The sequence below is a fragment of the Sphaeramia orbicularis genome, chromosome 22, assembly GCF_902148855.1.
Source record: "Sphaeramia orbicularis chromosome 22, fSphaOr1.1, whole genome shotgun sequence".
Taxonomy (NCBI): domain Eukaryota; kingdom Metazoa; phylum Chordata; class Actinopteri; order Kurtiformes; family Apogonidae; genus Sphaeramia; species Sphaeramia orbicularis.
This window is the reverse complement of record NC_043978.1, coordinates 44,420,777-44,445,937: the sequence shown is the minus strand read 5'-3', so window position 1 is coordinate 44,445,937 and position 25,161 is coordinate 44,420,777. Positions and strand designations below refer to the sequence as shown.

The following is a 25,161-nucleotide window of genomic DNA, read 5'->3' as shown; positions in this document are numbered from 1 at the left end:
ATGAATGTGTATGTTGCTTGTGAAACTACCTGTGAGCAGATGATCTGAGACTGTGGAATCACTGGAGAACACGCTGGAGAAATGTTTCCCCACACGTATTCCAACTTTCACTCACAGTGCCTCAGAACTGCGTTATTGGATCATTTTGTCTGCATCGCTCTGACTGACCAGTATTAGATTCTCGCAAATTACTTGAACCCAGACAGTTTTATCAAACATTAAAATCAGAGGTTTTTGGCAAGTGACATACATGTATCAGCTGACTGATGCATATACAAATTCATAACTGCTGTGTTCATATCCTCTTGTTTAGTCCCAGTTGCTACTGCAGCATTTGATAAATAAAGCTGTCAGAAGGAGATGCAGGAGTTTTATTTCCTCTTAGACCACTTGAATTACATTATGCTGAAATTAAAGATACACATTTTGCCTAAGGACAATATGCTATGTCTGAAAAACTGTAATGTTTACTGCATTGTTTCTCAAGGTGATAATCTTAGGGTTCTAATTTTACCTGTACTTAAAGAAACACATAATACCACCAGTAGGGTCGGCCATGTGTATTGTTTGCCATGGCTGCAGGTCAGGTCATAGTTAGAAGTTTTGGTTGTGGTTCAATTCATAGAAAACATAGAAAACAACTGGTTGATTAATGCTTTACTAAAAGACAGATCCTCATTCAAGACCCAAACTAAATCCTAAATACTGTGTCAAGAGTCAATCAGATCTGTATCAGAAAACAGGTAAACGGTAACACAAACTGTCTATAAAACACTCAAACATTTTAAAGACAGATTTCCTGCTAAAACTTTGACCTCTTGCACTGGTAGAGATTAATGAAAACACAATTTGGCATTTCAGTGAGGGATTATCTTCACTATTTTGGAGAGTCCACTTCCATTTTATAGAATTTACTTAACTAATCAGATGAAACTTGAGGTGGACTTCATCATAACACTGTTGCTATGTGGCACACTGTGGCTTTTAGTTCCAGCAGTTGAGTAACCAATAAAAAATGATGACCAAAAATACAAATATAGGGGAGCCAAGAGGTAAGAAATCCTTTAACCTCAGAATTCGTAACTACAATACTAATGCCTCTTTAAAGAAATGTTCTCTATCTTTCTCACACCCAGTAGCGCACACACATTTATATAATCACATTCTGCCCTTGGTGTCCCTTTATCCATGCAAACATCTCATCCAGAAGGAGGAAAGGCACACACTGTTTGTGTTAGTTGTTGGTTTTGTATATGAGAAATCTGGGATTAAACTCATGTGGATGCAAAGCACAGCAAAGCAGAGGAACAATCTGATGGGCGAGAGACATAGGGAGAGACAAAGAGAGAGAGAAATGCATCTCTGTCCTGGACTTAGATATATGGGGCTGTAAAACCTCCACAGCTCTCCTAGACAGTATTTACATACTATTCCAGTAGGCAGCGTGCCAGCTTGTTGCAGAGCTCAAGGTCAAATGCACATAACTTATATTCTTTAATAGGAAAGGCGAGGCAATAAGAGAGACCGTACACCTTACTGTCTTGCCTCTCCCTCACGCTCCCTCTGTTGCATGATTTAATTGATACTATAGGGAAGCATACGGTGTGTAAATCCCAAAGTGGTGAGTATATTTTAATTGGCCCTATGTTGTGCTGATGTATGTGTTTGGAATGGGTGTGTATGTGAGAGCGAGCGCAAGAGAGGAAAAAGAAAGCGGTGTTATCTGACGCGCTGCAGTCTCCATCTATAAGGTCTATGAGCTGTAGACCAAGGTGTGTGTATTAATCACATACGGTGTAGGGACATAAATCTGTTCACACCATTCTGTAATTGGTGTGGCTAAAGTCTACCATAATACAATACCTGCATTGCTGTACATGCCTCATGTACATATGCTCAAACAGTGACTTTTCTTTTTTTAGTTATTCCTCAGTGGACATAAACAGAGTGACTTTACAGTCCCCTTGTGCAAAAATGCATTTCAGCATTTACCAAAACTAGCACAGAGTAGCACAAGTTAGCCAAGTTGAGTATCCATCAGGTCTGCACTTTTAATAGGTTGTAATTCCCTCTTTTTCACATTTTCTTGTTGAGATGTAGTGGGGAGTACATGCAAGTAACAAAAGGTCAGCGATGAATAATTTTAATTTCTAAATTATAATTTTACAAAGGTAAAAAAATATTCCCTGACTAAATAACGTAACAGTATTTTGTTTGGTTTTGTTTTGTTTTGTGTTGTTTTGGGGTTTTTGTATCAGATTTTGATTTTTATCTTTGGTTTTATTTAACATTTTGGCAGAAGATTTTCAGAATTCAGTGTTTATTTAAAGGGGCTATAAAGCACTTTTTTTTTTTTTTTTTTTTTTTTTTTTTTTTATATATATCTAGCTTACTTGATCTGAACTTCCAGAGTTTTCAGTTTTATCTGAATCACATTTTCAGTGTAGTGTGAAATATCCATTGCATCTGACAAACTGATCATGATTAGATTAATTTACAATGTGAAGACACTTTTGACAAATGCTTAGACCTCTGAGGCAAGTACAGGAAGCTCTTAGTATTTAATAATGACGAAAACAAAAACAAAGTTAAAAATGAGTTAATGACAGCGTATGGAAGTCAGATGCACACCTGTCTAGAAACAAATCAATTTCAAGCATAGGTTGAAGCAGTGCGCATAGATGATGAGGACAGGGCGTAGGTACGTCATGCAAAGTTGTTAAAATTGCGTTGTTAAAGCAAAACCAACTGCAAGATGGAATAAAAGAATGAAACCTAGTCGAAATGAAAGTAGCTTAACATTTAAAAATTAACACTACATTAAAAGGGAGCAGCATTTCACCAGAAAGCCATGCCATCCGCTGCCTAATTGAAACTCTGCACGCACGTCGAGATAACACCACGACTATAGAGTCTTTGAAGTGGTGTCAGCCTGTAGTTTATATTATAGCGCACTTAGATAAGTTACAGGATCGAGCAAAAATTACTGCATCAAATTTCTTGAAACTCAGTGAAAGGGCAGGACATGAGCCAAGGATGAACCCTCTGGTGTTTGGAGAAGATACTTATAATGTGCAGGAGCTGTGGTTTTTCTTGCATTACAAGGTAGTGCTTTTGATTTCCAGGACTGTGGCGCCTTGGTGAAGGTATGTGCGGTTGAAGTGCCCTTGTAGTTTAAGGTTATGTCAAGTCTGAAGGCAGGGAATGCAAGTCGATGCCGTGTCCTCTTAAATGATGAATACAAGGCGGGTTGTGCGTGTGAGGCTGTACATCCAAAGCCCATGACTTCCTGCTCCTCAGGAGGGCAGTAAAAGCTGTCCCTCAGCAGCCGTGAATTTACAGCCCTTATAAACACTGCTCTCCTCCTCCTCCTCCTCTTCCTCCTCTACCTCTCTTCGACATTCCCTCTCTCTCTTTGGCGTTCTCCCTCTCTCGCCCTTCCCCTGCTCCAGCTTTTCTAATAGGACTATGCATATTTGAAACTTGGATTAAATCCAAAAGCAAACTTTAACTTTGTCTCTTCCCTCCCTTCCTGCGTCATTTCTTTTATCTCGCACAAACACTCTACCTCCTGTAACACACACTCGCTCTCAGGCACTGGCATTGTTGCAACTGCTTCACATTGACAAATGAGTCCAACAAAATGGAGTTGTCTAATTGATGAAGTCCTTAAATAAATGGCATCATTTTGTAAACCTCTAATGACAGCAGCTTGGGAGCTGTGACGAGCTCAGTAATCTAAACCTTCAGTCAGACCATGCCTGCACCTCTGTGACATTTTACATCCTTTAACCCAGATTAGTCACAGATTTTAAATTTTTTTTTTCAAGCCGAAAAGTCACACTAAGTCAAAACCTTAACAAGCATGTGGCAGCTTTTCCAGACCACGGTTGGGTCTCTGACTGTACAGACATATTGCTTTTCGAGTGCTGTCTCACTTGGATTGCATCCTTTTTCTTATCCTGTGTCTCTGCCTTCATTTATCCACAAAAAAAATTCAAGCACAGGAGAGCAAACCAACAAAAACATACATATGAACCAATCACCAGAAAGGGAATTATAGAGCAACAATTTAGGCTCCAGTGTGTCAGCTCCGGTAAAGTCCCCGGGGCTCGGTCACAGAATGCATACTTTAAGTAGAGCGCGGCACAGAATCAAAACTCCAAGAAGCATGCAGTGAGGAATCAATACTCTGCAAAGAGTAATATGTAGGGAAGAATCAAAGCTAAATTCACAGTAAAAGCTACCACTTCTTTAACACCAGTGAGGCAACTCTGTATCCCACTGCTGTGTTTGAACACTAGATTGACAGAATTGGGGTGCTGGATTTGCCAATAAGCACTCGGCTCTGAGCATGCACGGCTTAGTTGGATTCTATTGTCCCTTCGTCTGCCAGTTATCGATTAGCTGCTGCAGTCTTATTTGTGCTAATTAACGTTCTTAGTAACCTGACGGTAAAAATCAAGTAACAACAAGTTCCTTTGACTAGCTGTAGTGATAGTGATAGCAGTCTTGATTGAGATGGGTTTGTGGCTGATGCAAGGAGTCATTTCATTGTTAAACATGTGTGCAGAGGGGGATCAGTCCAAATTTCTAAGAAAGGAAAGCTCCCGTAGCCCAATAGCCCAATACCAGTCACAGTCCATCTGATACCCTTGTGACAAAGCCTGGTTATTGTTGAAAAAACTTACAAAACACACCATAGTAGTATTGATATATTTCCCATGACTTCAAAACCGATGCCTAAATGATAATTTTTTTTATCAGGAAAAAAGAATATTGCATTACACGTCAAAGTCATTAGGTATAATTTTCAGCTTTTTTATTTTTATCCACTTATTAAAGTAAACCTGTTTACTACAGATTGACAAAACAGCTGACATTTTACAAACTATCAATAATGGCAAAAGTTGGCGCCAATATCTAATATTAGGCTTCTAAACAAAAATACTGACTTTGTGGGATCCCAGTTTGTTTTTTTGTTTTTTACAGATAGAAAATAAATCAGTCATTATTTTGTTGTTTTTACTTTGACACAGATGTCCATTCTACACAACAGTTATCCAGTATCACAGGCCATTTTAGTAGGTACACCTTGCTAGTGCCAGGTGTACCTACTAAAGTGGCCGATGATTTCACATAATGCATTTTCAGTGTCAATATTATTAGGAAGGGTTTGGGAGCTGATTAACTGACCTCCTGCTCAAAGCTATCATTAATGTACTGGATTTTGTACCACAATTTGTTTTTACTTAAGTTGCCTGAATCTTTAGCTTTGTGTTTCAACATCCTGGCATTTTCCCACTCAAAGCAGCATCATAAAAACAACATGAATAATAGAACTTATAATAACTTGAAGTTATCTGTTAATATTATTAATACAAGTATATAAAATCTGTGTGTCCAGTAGGCATTGACACTGATTAGATTTACTCAAATGGTATCAAATGACATGACATTTTCCAGTATTCCATAGTATTTCAGTGGTTCAGGTGGAGTTTGGTAGCCCTGTATGTGATTTGCTGTAATCCAAAAATTGTAACTACATTTTTGAGAAGATGAACAGCTACATCCTTTCTCTCCCTTCAAATCTACAGCCTTTTGTAGGTTCAGTGCATCCACTTCACTTGAATTCTAAATTGCGTTACCTAAATGTGATTGCATTACATATGTAATGTACACCATGAAATGTATTTAATAGTGTCAGTGAGCACATATTTATTATTTTAATGGTGCATCTATGTGATATTTAGAAAAGGCAAATTACGCACCTTAAAAAACATCATATTTTTCTGTTTACACATGGATTAAACAAGAAACACTGAGCCTGTTTACATGCACATTAATACTTCGATCATTATCTGATTTCTAGAGTTATCAGATTATTCAAGGGATCATGTAAACTGGATAATCTGATATGTTTTACCAGATAACAGCAGTAATCTGATTATGAGAAATTGGATTAACACATCTGGATTTCTCCCCAATACTTCCTTGTCTTCCTGCATGTATACAGGTTAATGCGCTTTTTGTTCTTTTTTACATCTGCGCATGTGTAAACACTATTAAAATCATAGAAAAAAGTTACGTAGTCAAACGTGAGTGGAAGACAATAACAGGAAGTGTAAGTCTACAATCACTGCAATGTTTCTGGTTATGTAAACAGGCTCAGTACGTTAACAGGACTACTTCAGACTGAAATAACTAACCCAATAACTGCCCAACACTGACTTTAATCCTGTACTCAACACACAAGCCAAAAAACATTCTTAATTTTCCTCATAATTGCAGGCACAATTCACATGTTTTCATAGTATTTCTGTGTCTTTGCAAATCTATGCCAAAATCAAATGAATCATTCAATGCTCTATATGTTCATTCAGCAAACAAATGGAACCAACACAACTCACTTAAGTCATTAACATCCAGACTCAAAGAGCACACAGTTCCCCAGGCGTAAACGCAAAGCCATAGACTTCTTTTTGAGAGTTTAGACCATATATCGAGATGTTTTAACCATGGAAGAAGACTCCATTCACACTGGTAGTAGTTTGTCTTTCTGTTCTACATCACAGATACATGTGGATCATGCCTGGCTCTCTAATCACACAACACAAAGGTCAAAACCAAACTGTCAGGGAGAATGAATAATATTCTCACCTTGATATTTATAGCATTGTGTTGGAAAAATGGTGTCCATTTGACTGAAGGTTAAACTAAATGGTGATAGGTTTTTATGTGCAAACTTAAAGAAGATTTAGTGACCCACCAGTCATCAGATGTGTGTGATCCATATAGATAAAACCATTTTTTTGCACATGCTTTCCCAAACTTTGCCGGCTTGAAACTGAAAAAAATAAATAAATAAATAAATTTCATGTCTCCTTAGGGCACAAAATTACAAAAATATGTCACATGAAAAAACAATCCGAACGCTAACGTACACAAAGAAACACAACTCCGTCTGACTCCTTACATCTTTACATCTTCTGCATCATTTTCATCTTTTTTACCTTGTTTTTCCATTTTTTGTGGTATTGTTTTTGTCTTGTTACATCTTTTAAGCCATGTTTCATCTTATGCTGTTTTTGTCTTGTTTCATCTTTTCTCATCTGTTACTGTCTTTTCTTTCACTGAAGCTGTCTTTTATGAATGAGGTTTCTCCTCTGCATTTCACATGGCTTTGCTGAAGTCAACGTCTATAAACTCTTCTACTTTAATTAGGAAAATTAATTCACATATATTATTGTTATTATACAGGGTGTCTATAAAGTATTTTTACAATTTAGCAAATTTATTACAAAACAAATGAATAGACAAATCTGTTAAAATTGTTACAAAATGAAAAGTAGATATTGAAAGTTTTTTTTGTTTTTTTTTTGCCTCATTTAATCCACCTCTATATGGACACCATTAGTTGCACGAAACACACCCAGTCATTAGATGATGTGATACAATGATGGAACACGCGTGAGAGGCAGAATATTGACAAAACACTTTGTTATGATGATATGGGATTCAACAAAATTTGTGTATCCAGTTTTGACGAATATACAAAATGTATAAAAATATATAAATGACATCATGAGGAAATCAAGTGGATGTGTTTGGGATAAAAAGCCACTATACTGATAAGAAGACCCCTTCTTGTTACAGATGAATGGGCAGGTGGGTAATTTACCAGTGTTCTAATTTTAATGTGAGATGTGCGATGATGTGATATGTTTGGAAAAACAAAAAAAAATGCAAGTCATAAAAATATATTATAAATGACATGTACAGGGTGGGGAAGCAAAATTTACAATATTTTGAGGCAGGGATTGAAAGACAGTGTATGACCAATTAGTTTATTGAAAGTCATGAGAATTTATTTGCCACAAGAAAATTTACATAATAGAAAATGTTTTTATTCTATGTGTCCTCCTTCTTTCTCAATAACTGCCTTCACACGCTTCCTGAAACTTGCGCATGTGTTCCTCAAATATTTGGGTGACAACTTCTCCCATTCTTCTTTAATAGTATCTTTCAGACTTTCTCGTAATAGTTTTGCTCATAGTCATTCTCTTCTTTACATTATAAACAGTCTTTACGGACACTCCAACTATTTTTGAAATCTCCTTTGGTGTGACGAGTGCATTCAGCAAATCGCACACTCTTTGACGTTTGCTTTCCTGATTACTCATATGGGCAAAAGTTTCTGAAAAGGTATGGATAATAGTGTTAAGTATGATTATGACATCAATATATGTTTGGTTTCAAAACAATTGACGTAGTGCCTGCTGAGAAAAAACAACTAAATGTTCATTCTAAATTTTGCTTCCCCACCCTGTAAGTAGTAGTGCAAATGTATTGAAATCAAATCGAATGACATATTGGGGTAGATTGCAGGAATACGTTAGGAAGCCAATGGCGGAAATACAGCAGAGCCAAGAAGGAAAGTTCACAAGCACCAACTGAGACTTGCATTCTTAGGTAGTCTGCTCTGTGGGACCGTTTTTACCAAGACCGTACACAAATTTGATATTGAGAAAGCCCTAATGTCAGTTTCCATTGGGTGCTCTCGTTCACACTTTGACCACTCTGCATTCGCAAACCTATTTACCTGCATATTCCCTGTTCCTCAGTGTAATAGGGGAACTTTTCTCTGCATGACAGTGGAGGGTTTATGGCAGAAACCCCTATAGAAGAGAAAACCTCATGATTTCCACGGAGGACGCCTGTAGGGTTGTGTTCACAGAAGAATGCAATGCTGAATTAGACATACCAGGACATGTTTCCTCCACTGCCCGACCAGGGAGAACATCCTGAGTGATAGTGATGAAATGTGTGGATGTAGATAGGAGGGAAGACCGTTAATGTGAAGACAACTGATGGGGAGTAACTGGAATAAGAGTGGACTTACATTTGTTTTGAGTAATGTATTGTAAAAAAAATAAAAAAATAAAAAAAAATGTTTGAAAGATGGATTTTTTTCCAGATATTTTCACATCTGTGCTCTACTATTTCACATAGTTTTCTAGAAATAAAGTGTTGGAAAAATGTGTGCTTTTAAAGTGAGTTGCTAGTGTGACTTGATGTTGTCTAAAAGGTGCATACAGGATTCTCAAAATACTGATTTCAGAAGAAAAATTGTGCAAGTTTTGTATTTGTCCACTAGTGTCTAAGGGCAGTTCTGAACTGTGTGTTTTTCATTGATTTTATGTGTTGTGAAGGTAAAGTCTAATTTTGAGTGGAAAGTCAAAGTCGCTTGTAGATGAAAATCATGTTTTGAGAATGTGTTTGTACTTTTCAGAAAATGTTGAATGGTTTCAGAAAGTGTGTCTTGTCTGCCTGGAAAAACAGTAATCTTCCTTTCTCCTTCCTACAAAGAAAGGAAAAAAAATAATTTCCCCCAAATTTAAAAAAATATTTACTACCACTCCAGTGAAAGCATGATACAGCTTATTGATTGTTTATCCTTGTCTGAAAACACATCAATAAAACACCGTTACACCGCCAATACCATATGTAGAAGTGTACAATTTCATTCTTCATAATGAGCTCTCACCACCATCATCATACCATAGAGTTAAATACCGCCCTGTAAGAACACTTTACATATGAAATACCAGTACACTGTTGCCTCTGCATAATTGTTGTGGCCCTTGTTGACTTTCCACATGCAGTTAACATCTGCATTACCCCACATCTGAGAATGTGTGCACATGCAAATCAATTGATATCCCAGGTTCTGTATTTATCAGATAACGCACCTTTCCCCTGTGTCCACACTGTGTGTGGATTAGTCTATGCATGTATGATCAGCACATGTTCTAATAGACTCTGACTTTGTGTATGTATTTGTATCTTTGTGTATTTACAGCGTCCTGTGGGAGCCCATGGGGGACGGCAAGCGTGTGATTTCATTGGCTGATAACCACGCACTACTCTGGGACCTGCAGGAGAGCTCCACACAGGCCACGGTAAGAAACACACACATACACACAACAAACCACAGTATGTACACAGACACACACCATATCACACAATACCTAACTCATTATTTGATAACCACCATATCGTCTTGGTGGTATCAGGCGCACACATCCTCACTCTGCAACAACAGCAGTGACCACTATTCATTCTGTCACACATACACACACACACACACACACACACACACACACACACACACACACACACACACACACACCCCTTCGCAGCTTCTTAAACTGATTCTGTTCCAAGTCTCCCCTGCTCTTATACTAATAATTATATAGGGTAATCGTGTTTATTAAAAGACTTTCGTCATCATCCAATGGACTCTTAGACGGTCACAATAAAATCATTTTTCATATTATTTACATATCATTTAGTTATAGCTCACCAGCAGATTGGCATTGAGCTACTGGGAGGGCACTGTGTCCGGCGTCGTAGTTGTTGGCAGTTTCTTCAAACATCTTTTCTGATGAAACTGGTCAGATTCATTTCAAATTTTATACGTAGCTTCCTCGGGACAATGTCTATAAAGCTTGCTCACAGTTTGAGTAATTTAGATTTTTGCTTTTTTAAAAATAAATTTATTTATTTATTTATTTTTACAAATTTTTGAAACATTAACAATATACTTTTAATTATAATGGGCCTTATTTTGATGAATCATAACATGCAAATGGTTAGACATATCAATATAGTTACTATTAAGCACTGATAGGAAGTCATATATGGACTTTCATTTGGATCCATGACCTTTAACCTTGAGTGATTTTGAAATGTGAAACTCCAGGTCAAAAATGTCTAGATTTTTACAATCTTCTTTTCTGAAACTACTGGCCTGATTAATTTCAATTTTTTTTATGTAGCATCCTTGGGACAATGATTACAAAGTTTGATCACAGTTTTGACAAATTTGGATTTTTAAAAATTTTTTAATGTGTTTTTGAAATTTAAAAAAAATTGCCTTCACTTATAATGGGCCATATTTTGATGGCTTATAACATGGAAATGATTACAGATATCAGTATAGTTACTATTGAGCACTGATAGGAAGTCATAGTTGGACTTTCACAGAATTAGTTGAGTTATCCTCCAGCGAAAGTACCACCCACTTCTGTTGGGAGATTGATCTCCTGCATTAAGACCACAGGACTCTAACATAGTGGCAGAACCTGACAACCTCACAAATTCAAGTTGTTACTGATGATTGATAAAATATGCCAGTGAGATACAGGGACATTGGTCCTATTTTTCAAAGCTGCAAATCTGTAGAAAAAAAGTGAGGAAAAGGTGTAGGGTGACTAAAAAGAGGAAGAAAGTGTAAAAGAGGAGAGCGGGAATGAGATGAGGGGGCAATCCAAATGATATCATAACAACAACTTTCCCATTCATTCATTTTAATGCCTGTAGTGTTACCAAAAATGAATGAACCATGAGAGTTAGGACTGGTCTCCCAAACTAGGGCGGCTGTAACTCAGGAGCCAGCGCAGGTCATCCACAAATCAGAAGGTCTGCAGTTCAATCTGTGGTCCCTGTCCACATGTCAAAGTATCCTTGAGCAGTGACTGTTTTACTGGTGTGTGAATGTGTGTGCGAAGGGTTGAAGGTGGTACACTGTGAAGGGTGTGTGGTAGGAAAATACTATAACAATCCAACACCCTGTTCTATGATTACGTAATTTCTTTGTCATGGGAGCTGATTCTGCTTCATGTTGGGTTCCTGCATTATCTTTTATGGGTTTCTGTGCACTGACCTACACACAGCGTTTATATCATGGGTGTCAAACATACAGCCCATGGGCCAAAACTGACCCTCCAAAGACTCAAATCTGGCCCACAGGATGAATTCAGTGCAAAAGTTACACTGAAGGTATTAAACTCGTTTTAGTTCAGGTTCCACATACAGACCAATTGTTGTCTCAAGTAAAATAATATCATAATAACGTATAAATAATGACTCCAAATTTTCTTCTTGGTTTAATGTGAAAATAATATTGCATTATGCCAATAAATAATGACCAATTCAAATTTTTGTCTTTGTTTTAGTGCAAAAAAATAACATTAAATTAAGAAAATATTTACATTAACAAACTATCCTTTAACAAAAAAATGTGAATAAGCTGAACAAATATGAACACCTGAACTGTCTCAAGAAAATTAAGTGTAATTTTAACGATATTCTGCCTGTTACTCAATGGCTTTTTGCCTTTGTAGATCTAATCCGTAATGCACATGTATAAATGATAAGTTGAGGCATAATACTGTTAAAATTGTACTTATTTTTCTTACGACATATCTGTTATTTTTGAGGGTATTCACATCTTTTTTGTTTGGATAGCTTGTAAATGTAAATATTTTTGTAAGTTACAGTTATTTTTTTAATACTAAAATGAAGAGAAAAATTTGGAGTTGTCATTATTAATAGGTTAGTATATCATTATTTTACTGGCCTGACCCACTGGAGGTCAAATTTGGCTGAATGTGGAACCTGAAATTAAATGAGTTTGACACCCCTGGTTTGCATGTTATATTTCAGAAGTTATTTCCATGTTAGGAACTAGGAATGTAATTTCGTTCCTGTATGTTACTTGCAGGTGTAAAAAATGTCCCAAAATCAGGGAACCTCTGATATCAAGAAAGAGTTTTGCAGGGATGAAAGTCAGCAATGGGTTGAATGTGAACCTTGTGGCTACTTTCAATTTGTAACTTTAACTGTGTTGCTCTAATGTCAGTATTACTATGAGGGACGAAGTTAGACATGTAAAAAACAAAGTTATGTTGTTGAGCAAACTCATTTTAAAAGCGGGATAGAGAACAATAGTGTGTGAAGGTGCTAAAAGCAGGAGCAAACAAGAAGGAGCAGCAGCTGAGGGAGCAAGTAACTGAATAAGAGGTGAAGTGTTCATGGCAGGAATCAAGAAAAACAAGAGGAGAAATCAAACTAAATACTATTCCACTACGGTTTCTCTCTATATTATATGAAAATATAAATAAAACACTCCAAATGAGGCGTGGCTCTGTCTTTCCACATATTGAAAGCGTTGAAAGTGTTTTTTGTTTTTTTTGTTTGTTTTTTTTTGCTGTTCAAGTGATTTTTTTGTCTGATCTTCACAGTACTTCAGATACGGTAGAAATGCACACAAGAACATACAAATAGTCCTTTTACTTGCCAGTTTCATTTCCTTGTAATTGGTTCCTGGGATTCAGTCTAGCTGTGTCCTTCCTAATGCAAGGTGAAGAGGCTTTTTGCTGTAAATTCCACGTCCTCCAGCCCACCAGCTTTGCAATTAAAATGCCCATTATGTATTTAAAGACTCAAGATAATGGTGTGTGTCAGGTGAGCATGCGTGAGAGGCAGAAGTAATAGAGTAGTGGTTTGTCGGCCCATGCTTTCACGGGTGTGTGTGTTGTTCCATTAGACGGTGTGAGAGATGAGGAATATAGATGAGTCATTAGTAATTCATGCGCTCATTGAGGGATTCACATAAAGGGCAGCCGGGTCACATGCCAAACAGATATGAGTGTGTCTGTGCCAGTGCATGTATGTATGTTAATTTATAGCAGTAATCGGACCATTTCATAAAAATCGCTCATCCCTGTTTGGAAAAACGTGCACTCATGTCCCTCATGCAATGTGTCTGAGTCGATAGACATGATTACAGGTTTTTTCCATTAACTTTCACATCAGTAAATACAAGGAGTCAGAGCAATCACTTTAAAAGTCTCCAGTTGTCCACCAGATGGTGTTATTGAATGGATGCTATATTTCACAATAATGGCAGCGTCGCTAAAATGAACGCACTAGACAGTTGGAGAGGACATAGTGTAAATTTGTTTTTGTTCTAGAATGAAGGAGTCTGGCTTTTTCAGCTGTTGGTAACTCATGACACGACTTCATTTGACCCTGTCTGTATGGACATTAGGCTCAAGCTAGCATTGATCCTGTGTTTCTCAGTGATGCATGTTATTTCTAGTTGTTATTTAGGGCAAAAAAAAATAATGTTAATTTTTTTGTTTTGTTTTTATTATGAGTGTACAGATTTTTACATGCAAAATTCCAGACAGGAGTAAAGATTTTATGTACAGGGTGGGGAAGCAAAATTTACAATGAACATTTAGTTGTTTTTTTCAGCAGGCACTACGTCAATTGTTTTGAAACCAAACATATATTGATGTCATAATCACACCTAACACTATTATCCATACCTTTTCAGAAACTTTTGCCCATATGAGTAATCAGGAAAGCAAACGTCAAAGAGTGTGTGATTTGCTGAATGCACTCGTCACACCAAAGGAGATTTCAAAAATAGTTGGAGTGTCCATAAAGACTGTTTATAATGTAAAGAAGAGAATGACTATGAGCAAAACTATTACGAGAAAGTCTGGAAGATACTATTAAAGAAGAATGGGAGAAGTTGTCACCCAAATATTTGAGGAACACTTGCGCAAGTTTCAGGAAGCGTGTGAAGGCAGTTATTGAGAAAGAAGGAGGACACATAGAATAAAAACATTTTCTATTATGTCAATTTTCTTGTGGCAAATAAATTTTCATGACTTTAAATAAACTAATTGGTCATACACTGTCTTTCAATCCCTGCCTCAAAATATTGTAAATTTTGCTTCCCCACCCTGTATGTCTTATATACAAGGTGCCCGTAAAGTCTCCTTAGAATTTAACAAATGTATTATAAAAGCAAATGAATAGACAAATTTGTGGAAATTATTACAAAATGAAAAGTAGATATTGAAGGTTTTTTTTTGCCTCATTTAATACACCTCTATATGGATGCCATTAGTTGCACGAAGCACATCCAGACGGTGCTGGATTTCTTTCCATGTTGGCTGTAGCATAACCTCATCAATGGTGTCAATGGCATCAGTAGTGGCTTTTCAATTGGACATCTCTGCAAAACTTTACCAATATTTACTAAATGTTGAAAAAACAGAAGTGTATAATGTCGGTTTTTCCATTAAATCACAAATGCGATGATTTGTTTGATTTATTATCACGAGATGACACGAGAAGCAATTCCATAAACATGGCGACGAACATAACCCCATACTAAACTTTAAAATGATTTGGTTTCTTGGTGTGTCCACGCATACCGCACCATGTTTCTTTTAAAACTCTTCTTCACTTGTTGTAACATCTGTCAACATCTGTTTTTTTAAAATTCATGTGACTCTAGTTATGGAAAAACAGAAGTACGTAATGTTGGTTCATCCATTAAATCACAAATGTGATGATCTGTTTTTTATTGTTGCGAGATGACATGAGAAGTCATTCCATAAACATGGTGATAAACGTAAATATCGTGCTGATTTACAGATGTATTCATTATTATTATATATTATCCCTCTATCCTGTGCTAAATTAAAAAATGATTCAGTTTCCTGGTGTGTCCACAAATACGTAGTGCACAATGTTTCTTTTAAAACTCTTCTTCTTCGCTTGTTGTAATGTCCATCAACATCCGTTTTTTTTTAATTCACATTACTCTAGTTGTGGAAAAAGGTCTTTCCATTGCAATTTTGTGTGATATACCAATTTTGCTGCGCCCGAAAAACCACCTCTTGCCAGGGCAAAAAACTTTTCATCGAAAAACGAGAGATTTGGCGAAATTGCTTTTTTTCCATTAGACAAATTTTTATGCGTGTGCAATTTGAGGGTCAATGGAAAAGCGACTTGTGATCTTTTACTTCAGGTCGTTGATGTCCTGTGTCTTTGTTCGATACGCAATTCCTTTAACATAACCTCATCAAAGACCTGAAAGAAATCCAGGGGGTGATAACTGGGGATTCAGGTTTCCAGGGAGTTGGACCATCCCTTCCAATCCACCATTATTAAAATGCATGATTTAGGAACCCACCAACATTATTTTATTTTTTATTTTACCTTTATTTAACCAGGAAGACCTATTGAGATTAGAAATCTCTTTTGCAAGGGAGACCTGGCCAAGGTAGCAGCCATACAAAGTCCAAACAAGTCAAAATACATACATGATACACAATGAACAATAAAACACAATAACAACTATTCAACCATAACAGCGTCAAGAAAAACAGTGACATTCCTCCTTCATGCAGTCTCCAATGTGGTGGTGCACCATCTACCTGGAAAATGATGGTTGGTTGAAGGTCATCCAGTTGTGGTGACACATGTTCAGTCAAAAGGTCAAGGTAAACATTTTCGGTAATTGATCTCTCATTGAAGAAAATTGGAAGAATGATTCGATTTCACATGATCCCCCAATGTGATTAAAAACTGATAACCGATGAGTACATAGAACAAATCTGATTAACATACCTCATTGATTGATTTTGTAATAAATGTTTTAAATTGTAAGGAGACTTTGTGGACACCCTGTATATTAATACATTTTACATCATGACAGATTATGTGACTTCATTGTTCTGTTAAATTATGAGACCCCTGTTTTAATGGGAGACAAATAAGTTTGAAAGTCACGTTAGTCAGTGCCTTACACTGGCATGGATCCGAACGCTGCTTCTTTAAATATAGTCTATGCATGAGTAAAATCTTTATTTCTGAAAGATAATTTCTTGCTATATTCCTTTTTTTTAATTTTACAAAAATTAGCGTGTCTGAATAACTGATAAGCCAGATATAATAAATCAAATTAACGGAGTACACAAAAGTACTTTTTTTTTTTTTTTTTTGTTTAGCTGACTTTGCAAGTATAATCATAAGTAACAGAGTGAACAAGGTGGCAGTATAGACTCAAGGGAAAAACATCTAAAAAAAATACTATAAATATATGCATTTAATTTATTTTGGGCAAATTTAGTCTGTGAACTGATTGTGTTTTCACCAGCAGACTCTGCTTTTGCTGTGTACTTCTTTTTTCCTCTGGACATTCAAAAAGCAGAACCCCATCAATATCAAGTACCTGGAGAACTTCTTACATTGAAAAAATTTGCATCTAGCCACATCTTCACTTAAAATCTGTCTCCATTCATGACTGGCTTCTTCATCCTGCTCAACAATCTATATATGGAGTGCTGCCAGTCAAATAGATCATCTTTGCTCACTGTGAATCAGCTCCCTCCGGTGGACATTTCTTGTAATTGGGGTCAACATTAAATTCAAGACATTAGGTCATTGTCATTGAACCTGAATGATAAATAGTCAGATGTTAATAAACCTGTCCAGCCCTTATTCTCCTGTTTTGTCTGTAGTGACTGTATTAAATGCTCTGCTTGTTACCCTTCATCATTTGTGTATGTGTGAGTGTGTGTGTGCCTCATGCTGTGACCCCAGTGTGAGGTTAAGAAGAGCCACGGAGGCGTTGGGTTGTTGAACTTATCCTCTGACTCCGACACCGGGCAACATTAGCTATTAATCCTGTGTCCAGGGAGAGGGAGAGAGGTGAAAGTAACGCTCAGCAAAGTAGTATAATGAGAAAGGGAAGACGGAGGGAAGGGAAGGCATCGAGGGTCTGGCTGATTGGAAAGATGGAGATTAGGAGGGAGAAACGCAGAGACACGGATATGGGAAGAGTGTGGGCTTGATGAGGAGAAAGGGAAAAGGAAGGGGAAGAGGAGAAAGAGCTTGGCAGCCAAGACAAATTCCTCCAGTGCTGATGAGAATGCTAATCTCCTTCCCTCCCTCCCTTCATCCCACTCGCTGCTCTCCCCTTCCCTCTATCTGTCAGAGGGTGATGTGTTCATCTCCAGCCATGTCCAGCTGCAGCGTGGATGTGTCTCTCTATCAAGGGCCTGGCCTAGATTAGCGCGCATGTGTTTTCCGTGTGGGTGTTTGCGTGGAGTGTGTGTATGCATATATAAGAGCGGATCATGTGCATAGGCGTACAATGTGCTTTGTTTGAAGGAAGATCTGTGTGTGTGTGTCTGTGTGTGTCTGCATGCGCATGGCTCATCAATTAGAATCGCTGGTGAGATTGAGTGAGAACATCTCCGCCGGCTCACAGCACACCCACACACCTTGTCCTGCACATCTGCTTACACACACACAAACACACACACACACATGGTCTCTTCCGGAGTCTAGAGAAAGCATAAAAGCAGGGTGATTTGACAGATAGCTTTGCATTAGTGCCGCTTGCGTCCTAAATGAATGCGTCCCCTAGTGTTGTGTGTACTGCCTTGTTAGGGCCCCTAATTTGGTTAGTGCACTAATAAAGCTGGGAACCTGGGATGCACGAAGCTCAGGCTTTGCTGTTGCACCAGTAGTTTAGCTGCAGAGAGGGATACTCCTTTTCCAGGCTTTCCACTGATCACGGAGTTTACTGGGCTTCTGGTCTGTCAGAAGAAAATCAGAGGCTTTAACACGGCACTCTGGGATGGTGGATGAGTTTGCAGATGAGTTGGTTTAACAGGAAGAGTGTGCAGGACAGCTTGTTTTATTCATGTCTGAATGTTCTGCACTTGGATTTGACCAATGAAACCGTATTGCACCCCCTTAAAATCTTAAAGAAAATAGAATTCCTACTTATGTTGGAAATAAAGTTAATCATTATCATCATTAACCCTTAAAGACCCAGTGCTACTTTAGTGGCTGTTCCCAAATTAATTTTCCTCTGTCTGTATGTAACCTTTCTTAAGTGATTTATCATCATTTATCATAATATTATTTCCTTCTTTTTTGCACTTTTTCAGCGAAAATCAAATATTTTCCTACACTTAATTCACTGATCATGTAGATGTTCATAAAAGCTTGGAGTAAAGTTGAAGGTTATTATTTTAGAAACTGAGAAAATTGAAGAAAAACTGACTCTTTCATCAGTATATATATCATTAACTGAACATAAACCCAGTGTCTCCATCCAGTGTCATTGATCCAACTCCATGGGTTTTACTGGTGAATCAATGCTGTAGAAGATGACGGTGTTTCCACGTTCACTATAGAGCCTCTGAACGTCCAAATAGGTCATATCTGATGACCATGAAAAGATGACAAACTGCATTTACTCCAATTATTTACATGTATTGATCGGGTTAATGGATAAACAGGTATGAAACAGTTTAGATCAGTAAATGGTTTTGGTCACTGGTGGATGTTTGGGTATTTATGGGTTAAAGGAGTGATATTTTGCTTTTTTAAATGGAATTATGCATTTTAAAACATTTCCCTGTGGTCTACATAAACTGTAAATGCAGTGCTTGGGTCTGAATTCCTCATTAACCTTTTCATGCATGAATTATGAGAACCTTAGTCAAGATTTTTTTTCTTCAGTGTTTTTATTCCTCCTTTGGCATGAAAAAAACCCAAAACAATGTTATCGATTTTGTTTTTTTGTTTTTTTGTTTGTTTTTTTCCATCTAGTTCCAAAAATGTCCACTCAGGTACACCATGCATTTGATTTTTGAAGCAAAAAAACAAATATATAAAACCCAACAGCAGAAAGTGATATCAAAACAGTAAAATTAAAACATTTTTAATGCTGCTAATCTGATGTTTTCTCACATTTTAACATATTCTAATACAAGTTATTATTCACTTCATGGAGATAATATGCAAAAAAAAAAACCTTTTTGTTTGAAAAACAAAACTTTTAAATACAGTCTAACAATTAACAATTAATTTACCTTAAAACATGTTACTGCAGATCAGGTCTATCAAGAACAGCAAAGTTACAGTAATGGTATGAATTGCAGTGTATGTAATGATGCATAAGCGTCCACTGTGTTGGCTGATATGGAACTAAAACAACAGAATCCATGAATATACAAGAGAACAGCTGTAGAATAACCGTCCACTGTAGTGACCACTATGCATGAAAGGGTTAATTAAACTAAACAGGCCCATCTACCCTATTTCTGACTAATGGCATGAGAAAGGTCGTTTTGAGCTCTGGTCCTTTAAATGCAAATGACCCCTCCTCCTCCAGGTGGTTCAGCCACTTGAGTTTGTTAATACAACCAACAACTGAACATTTCAGGTAATCGGCTCGAAGTTTGAACACATTTTCAGTATGGACTACAACCACTGCTGCTGACAAACAGTTATGGCGTACTCTGAGAAATGTTCGTCGGAAGTCTTGACCTTATATGTGCAAATGTTGTGATGTAACTACTTATAGATGTAACAAATTAAGCAGGAATTAAAACGGGTTGTAGAAATCTACTCAATTTTTGCCAAAATTAATATAAAGATAGCTTTGCAGCACCTGGAGGGTTCAAATTCCAACTTATTGAACTCTTAGGGTCCAAATACACAAACAAATGAACCAAAGACTAATAAAAGTGGGTTTAGCAAAATATGAGCCCTTTAAAGTCACTTCAGAGTCTCTTCATTATATCTATTAATGTTTAGTTCAGTGTAGATCTATTCATTTTGAACATAAAACAAATACGTAAGCAGCAGATATGAACAGACAACGTGTGCACCAATTTTTCAATGTATTATTAATAAGTAAATAAAGAAGCCCTCACAGAGTACAAATTTCCATCGAAGCAGCTAAATTCTCCACAGCAAACCATCCCCTGCATGATGATGTAAATGTCTGCTCATGGTGCAAAGATATCTCAATTAAAGTAGCCTGTGAATTGTTGATATATATAATTTTTAGAGAATTGTCTGCTGTAATCTTGACCTTTAACCTAAACTTTTTTTGGAGCAAGATTTTTGTAGTTATTATTAATTGCACATATCATGCATGTAGCACATTGAAATCAAATTAAATGAGATGAGGTCTGACTGGTATGATTTATATTTCACCCCATGTTAAATAAATGGGAATTTTTCCTGACCTTGAAAATCCAGATAATTTAATAGACGAACGTAACCTCCTTCAATAAGGTAAAGATCCATTTACATCACATCACATGTCTGAAAGGGAGTAGGAAGAAGCATCAACTGATAACCTCCTACCATTTACATTAGTCATATTTTTTACATAAGTATTTATATTCCACTCTTGTTCTTCCCATGCAGCATAAAGATTCATCCTTTCCTCAAATAACCTCTCATTTGACAGCTGACCCTTCCTCCTTTTACACAGTTACATGCTTGTAATGGAGCTACATCATGATATGTGTTTTTTTTAGGCAACAAAATCTTTATGTACATTTCTAAAAACTTGGTTTGGTTTAGTTATGGACTATTTTATTTACTTTCTCTTGTCCCACGCCTCCTGATCTAATGACACCAGTGAAGAAAGTGTGGGTGGATGCAAACAGTATACTTTAAAACTCCAAATCTTCATATTTTTTTTAGAGATACCATCTTTGCCAAGGCTTTTCTACTTTTGAGCAATCAAGTCAAATATCTGAATGAGCCGATCATATCCCTCTTGAAAGTCGTCCTCCTCCACATATAGGTTTCTTCCACAGAAAAATCATATTATTGATGCCAAGATTTCTGATATACTTGCTTTTTACCAACACACACTAGTAAATAAGCAGCTGCCAGTGGAGTTGGATGTAAATTCTTGCCTGTGTGTGTACTTTGTGTGTTGCTTGATCATATCTACTGGGGGAGAGTTTGGGCAACAACACAGTGAAATGATACAATGATTATTATTAATTTTTTTTTTTTTTTTTTTTTTTTTTTTTTACAGAAAGTTTACTTTTTACTATACGTCCAATGTTTAGATATTTGTTTTGTGTCTGCTCTGAACTAGGGGTTTGTGATACAGTGTGACACTAGAAAAATGTATTATGCCCAATTGTTTATGTTTTGTGTCACAAATCATACTCTCCCAGCATTATTTTTGTCTTCATGGGACTTTGTGTTGTTCCACATTGCACAAATTCAGGCAGGAAATTTTCATGACAACATAAAAACACAGAATAGACTGAGATACTCGAAGTCCTAAAAATAGACCATAATCAGATATGATACAAGTACAGTACAAGTATCCTATTGAGATTAAATATAAAATAAATATATATATATATAAACATACGCACACTTAATCTCAATAAGATACTTGTACTGTACTTTATTACATCAGATTATGGTCTATTAGTAGGACTTCCAGTCTCTCAGTCTCTTCCATGTTTTTTTATGTTGCCTTTGTGAAAATATCCTCCCTGAATTTGTGCAGTGTGCAACAACACAAAGCCCCGTGTGTGTGTGTATATGTATGCATATCAGTCAGTTGTTAGTCATCACTGATATCACTGATATCAATAAGCAGTCAGTAGTCGCTTCTCCATTGGACATCAGTGCAAAACTTTACCCATATTTACTAAATGTTGAAAAAACAGAAGTGCGTAATGTCAGTGACATGAGAAGTCATTCCATAAACATGGCAATAAACGTAAATATCGTGTTGATTTAGAGATGTATTTATTATTATATATTACCCCTCTATCCTGTACTAAATTTAAAAAATAATTCAGTTTCTTGGTTTGTCCACACATAGTGCACAATGTTTCTTTTTAAACTCTTCTTCGCTTGTTGTGACGTCCATCAACATCCATTTTTTCAATTCACGTTACTCTAGTTGTGGAAAAAGGTCTTTCCGTTGCAGTTTTGCGTGATATACCAATTTCGTTACACCCAAAAAACCACCTCTTGCAGGCGCAAAAACTTTTCATCAAAAAACGAAAGGTTTGGTAAAATTATCATTTTTCTATTAGGCAAATTTTTATGCGCAAGTTGTATTTGTGCAATTTGAGGGTCAACAGAAAAGCAACTAGTGATCTTTCATGTCAGGTCGTTGATGTCCTGTATCTTTGTTCGATACACGATACTGTTAACATAACCTCATAGAAAGAAATCCAGGGAGTGATATCTGGTGAACAGGGTGTTCAGGGAATTGGACCATCCTTTCCAATCCACCGTTATTAAAATGTATGATTTAGGAACCCACCAGCATTATTTTATTTTTTATTTTACCTTCATTTAACCAGAAAGTCCCTTTGAGATTAGAAATCTCTTTTGCAAGGGAGACCTGGCCAAGGTAGCAGCCATACAAAGTCAGCGCAAAAATTTTTAATCGAAAAACAAGAGTTTTGGGCAAATTGTTGTTTTTCCATTAGGTTAATTTTTATGCGTGAGTTATATCGAGGGTGAATTTGAGGGTCAATGGAAAAGTGACTACTGGTTCCATGCATAACACATACAGTACATTTGATTTTTTTGATTTTGCTGCTTTTTTTAATTCATCTTCCACACTTGCACTTGTTTACGGAGTTAACTCTATTTACAACCTCTGATTAAAAAGGCTGAAGAAACAGCCTGTGGTAAATTTTTGTTGCAGTCACACAAAGAATGAGATAAAGAAGTGAAGTTCTTATACTTTTGGTTTACGTCCAAGTTATGGCCCACCATACACATTATTTTATTGTTCTGTAGCGTTTCTAGTACTTGCTAAAATATGTAACCAAAAAATAAAAAATAAAAAGCTCTATAAATAAAAAGTTAGCTGTAAGTAGGCTGTATCTCTGCCTGAGAGACAAATCAGGCCAAAGCAGTCTCAGAGTTACAGAAACCTCAGGCCCTGTCTAACCCACTGTCTGGCTGTATTCAGTTAGAACTGTCTCTTATTGTTTTGTGTTGGTGCTTTTGTGGTAGTTCAGTTGTTTTTTTCCTCACCAAGACTCCCCGCTCTCCTCATTACGCTGCCACTTGACCACCACTCTTTCACTTATTCACTGAGTGGTGGATAGGGCATATTTTACAAGATGTTAAGGTTGTTATGCAACTTATAGACCTTAAACATTATAAAAAATGTAAACATTCACATCCATCTCTGTTTGCAGTTGTAAATGTCCTGCTGGCAGTTTTACAGACTTTTTTTTTTGTTTCCATTGTTGTCTGGGAGAAAAAAAAGCTCTTTCGGCCACAGGGGCTTTTAGCTGCAGTACCGTGAGTGGCCACTTGTAGAATTGGCAGTATTGATGAGTGGTCACACAAGCTCTCCTAATACACAACCTGGTTTGATTATGGCATTATTTCTGTGATATGATGTTGATAAGCTTATGTAGTATCACTCTTTATTTCTGGCATTTTTCGGACACATGGATGCAGATAACTTCCTCCCCTGTCTTCCCACCAGATGCACACATCAGTCTGGAACAGGGTCAATCTGGACTCAGCAGGCCACATGACCTTTTTTCCACTGAAACACAGTCTAATCTTTATGCTCGTTAACGAACTGATGGTTGTTTAAGAAATGAGAAGCTACTCATTGCATCAGTTAGGGTTTAAGAACTTGTTAAAACATATTAATCACTGATGGAGTACTTTGCAGACCAGTAAGAAGCAAGGAGTTTATTTTATATGAGCAATGCCAGACTGGGAAATGTGCAGTGTAAATAGAATAGAATAGAATAGAGTAGAGTAGAATAGAATAGAATAGAATAGAACAGAATAGAATAGAATGTTCTTTATTGTCATTATACTGAATGTACAATGAGATTGGAGAGCTTCTCCTTTTTAAATGCAAACAGGTAACTATATATAAAATATAAGGTGCAAAATATGTACAAGATAAAGTCCTACAAGACAGTGCAGTTAGCTTTATAAACAAATATGAAGATAGAAGGATAAAAAAATGAGAATATGAAAAATGTGTCTCAATCCCACGGCTCAGTTCACTCTGTTATAGCTGACATTTTCCTTCATGGGTGTCAGTAATTGTTTAGAATTGCTTTTAGTGTTACTACTATACACCTTGAGTCCACAGTGAATGTCCCTGCACACAATTTTTTTTAGGTTTAGGACAGGGCTGTTGAACTCATTTGAGCTCAGGGGAAACATATAACCCAATATGATGTCAACTGGGCTTGACTAATAAAATAAAAACCTCTAAATAATGTCAACTCAAAACGTTTCTCTGAGTGAAAAATGTAAAATTACATTATGAAAATATTTACATCTACAAAGTATCATTTAAAAAATGTGAGTAACATGAACAATCATAAAAAAAAACTGAAATTTTTTAAGAAAAATAAGTGCAATTTTAACAGTTTTATCCCTCAGCTTATCATTTACACATGTGCATTAGAACTTACAGATCACAGTGGATCTTCAAATACACAACACTTTTAATAACAGGCAGAGTATTCTTAAAATTGCACTTAGTTCTCTTAAGACATTTCAAGTTCTTCATTTTTATTCAGGTTATTCACATTTTTTGTGAAAGGGTACTTTGTAAATGCCTACATTTTTGTGTAATTTTAAGGTTGTTTTTTTTATATATATATATATATATACTAAAACAAAGACAAACTAAAATAAATGGGTCTGTAT

The 25,161-nt window shown here is 36.6% G+C and overlaps 1 protein-coding gene across 2 annotated transcripts in view; it reads left to right on the top strand.

Annotated features, from left to right (window-relative positions):
- The window catches only part of eipr1 (EARP complex and GARP complex interacting protein 1), a 76,508-nt gene that overhangs the window by 18,450 nt on the left and 32,897 nt on the right, over nucleotides 1-25,161 (top strand). For both annotated transcript variants that reach the window (XR_003934609.1, XM_030127660.1), the window contains exon 5: nucleotides 9,863-9,962. Coding sequence is in view for 1 of the 2 variants with exons in the window: in XM_030127660.1 (XP_029983520.1) it covers nucleotides 9,863-9,962 (100 nt within the window). In the remaining variant the exon portion in view is untranslated. The remainder of the gene's footprint in view (nucleotides 1-9,862; nucleotides 9,963-25,161) is intronic.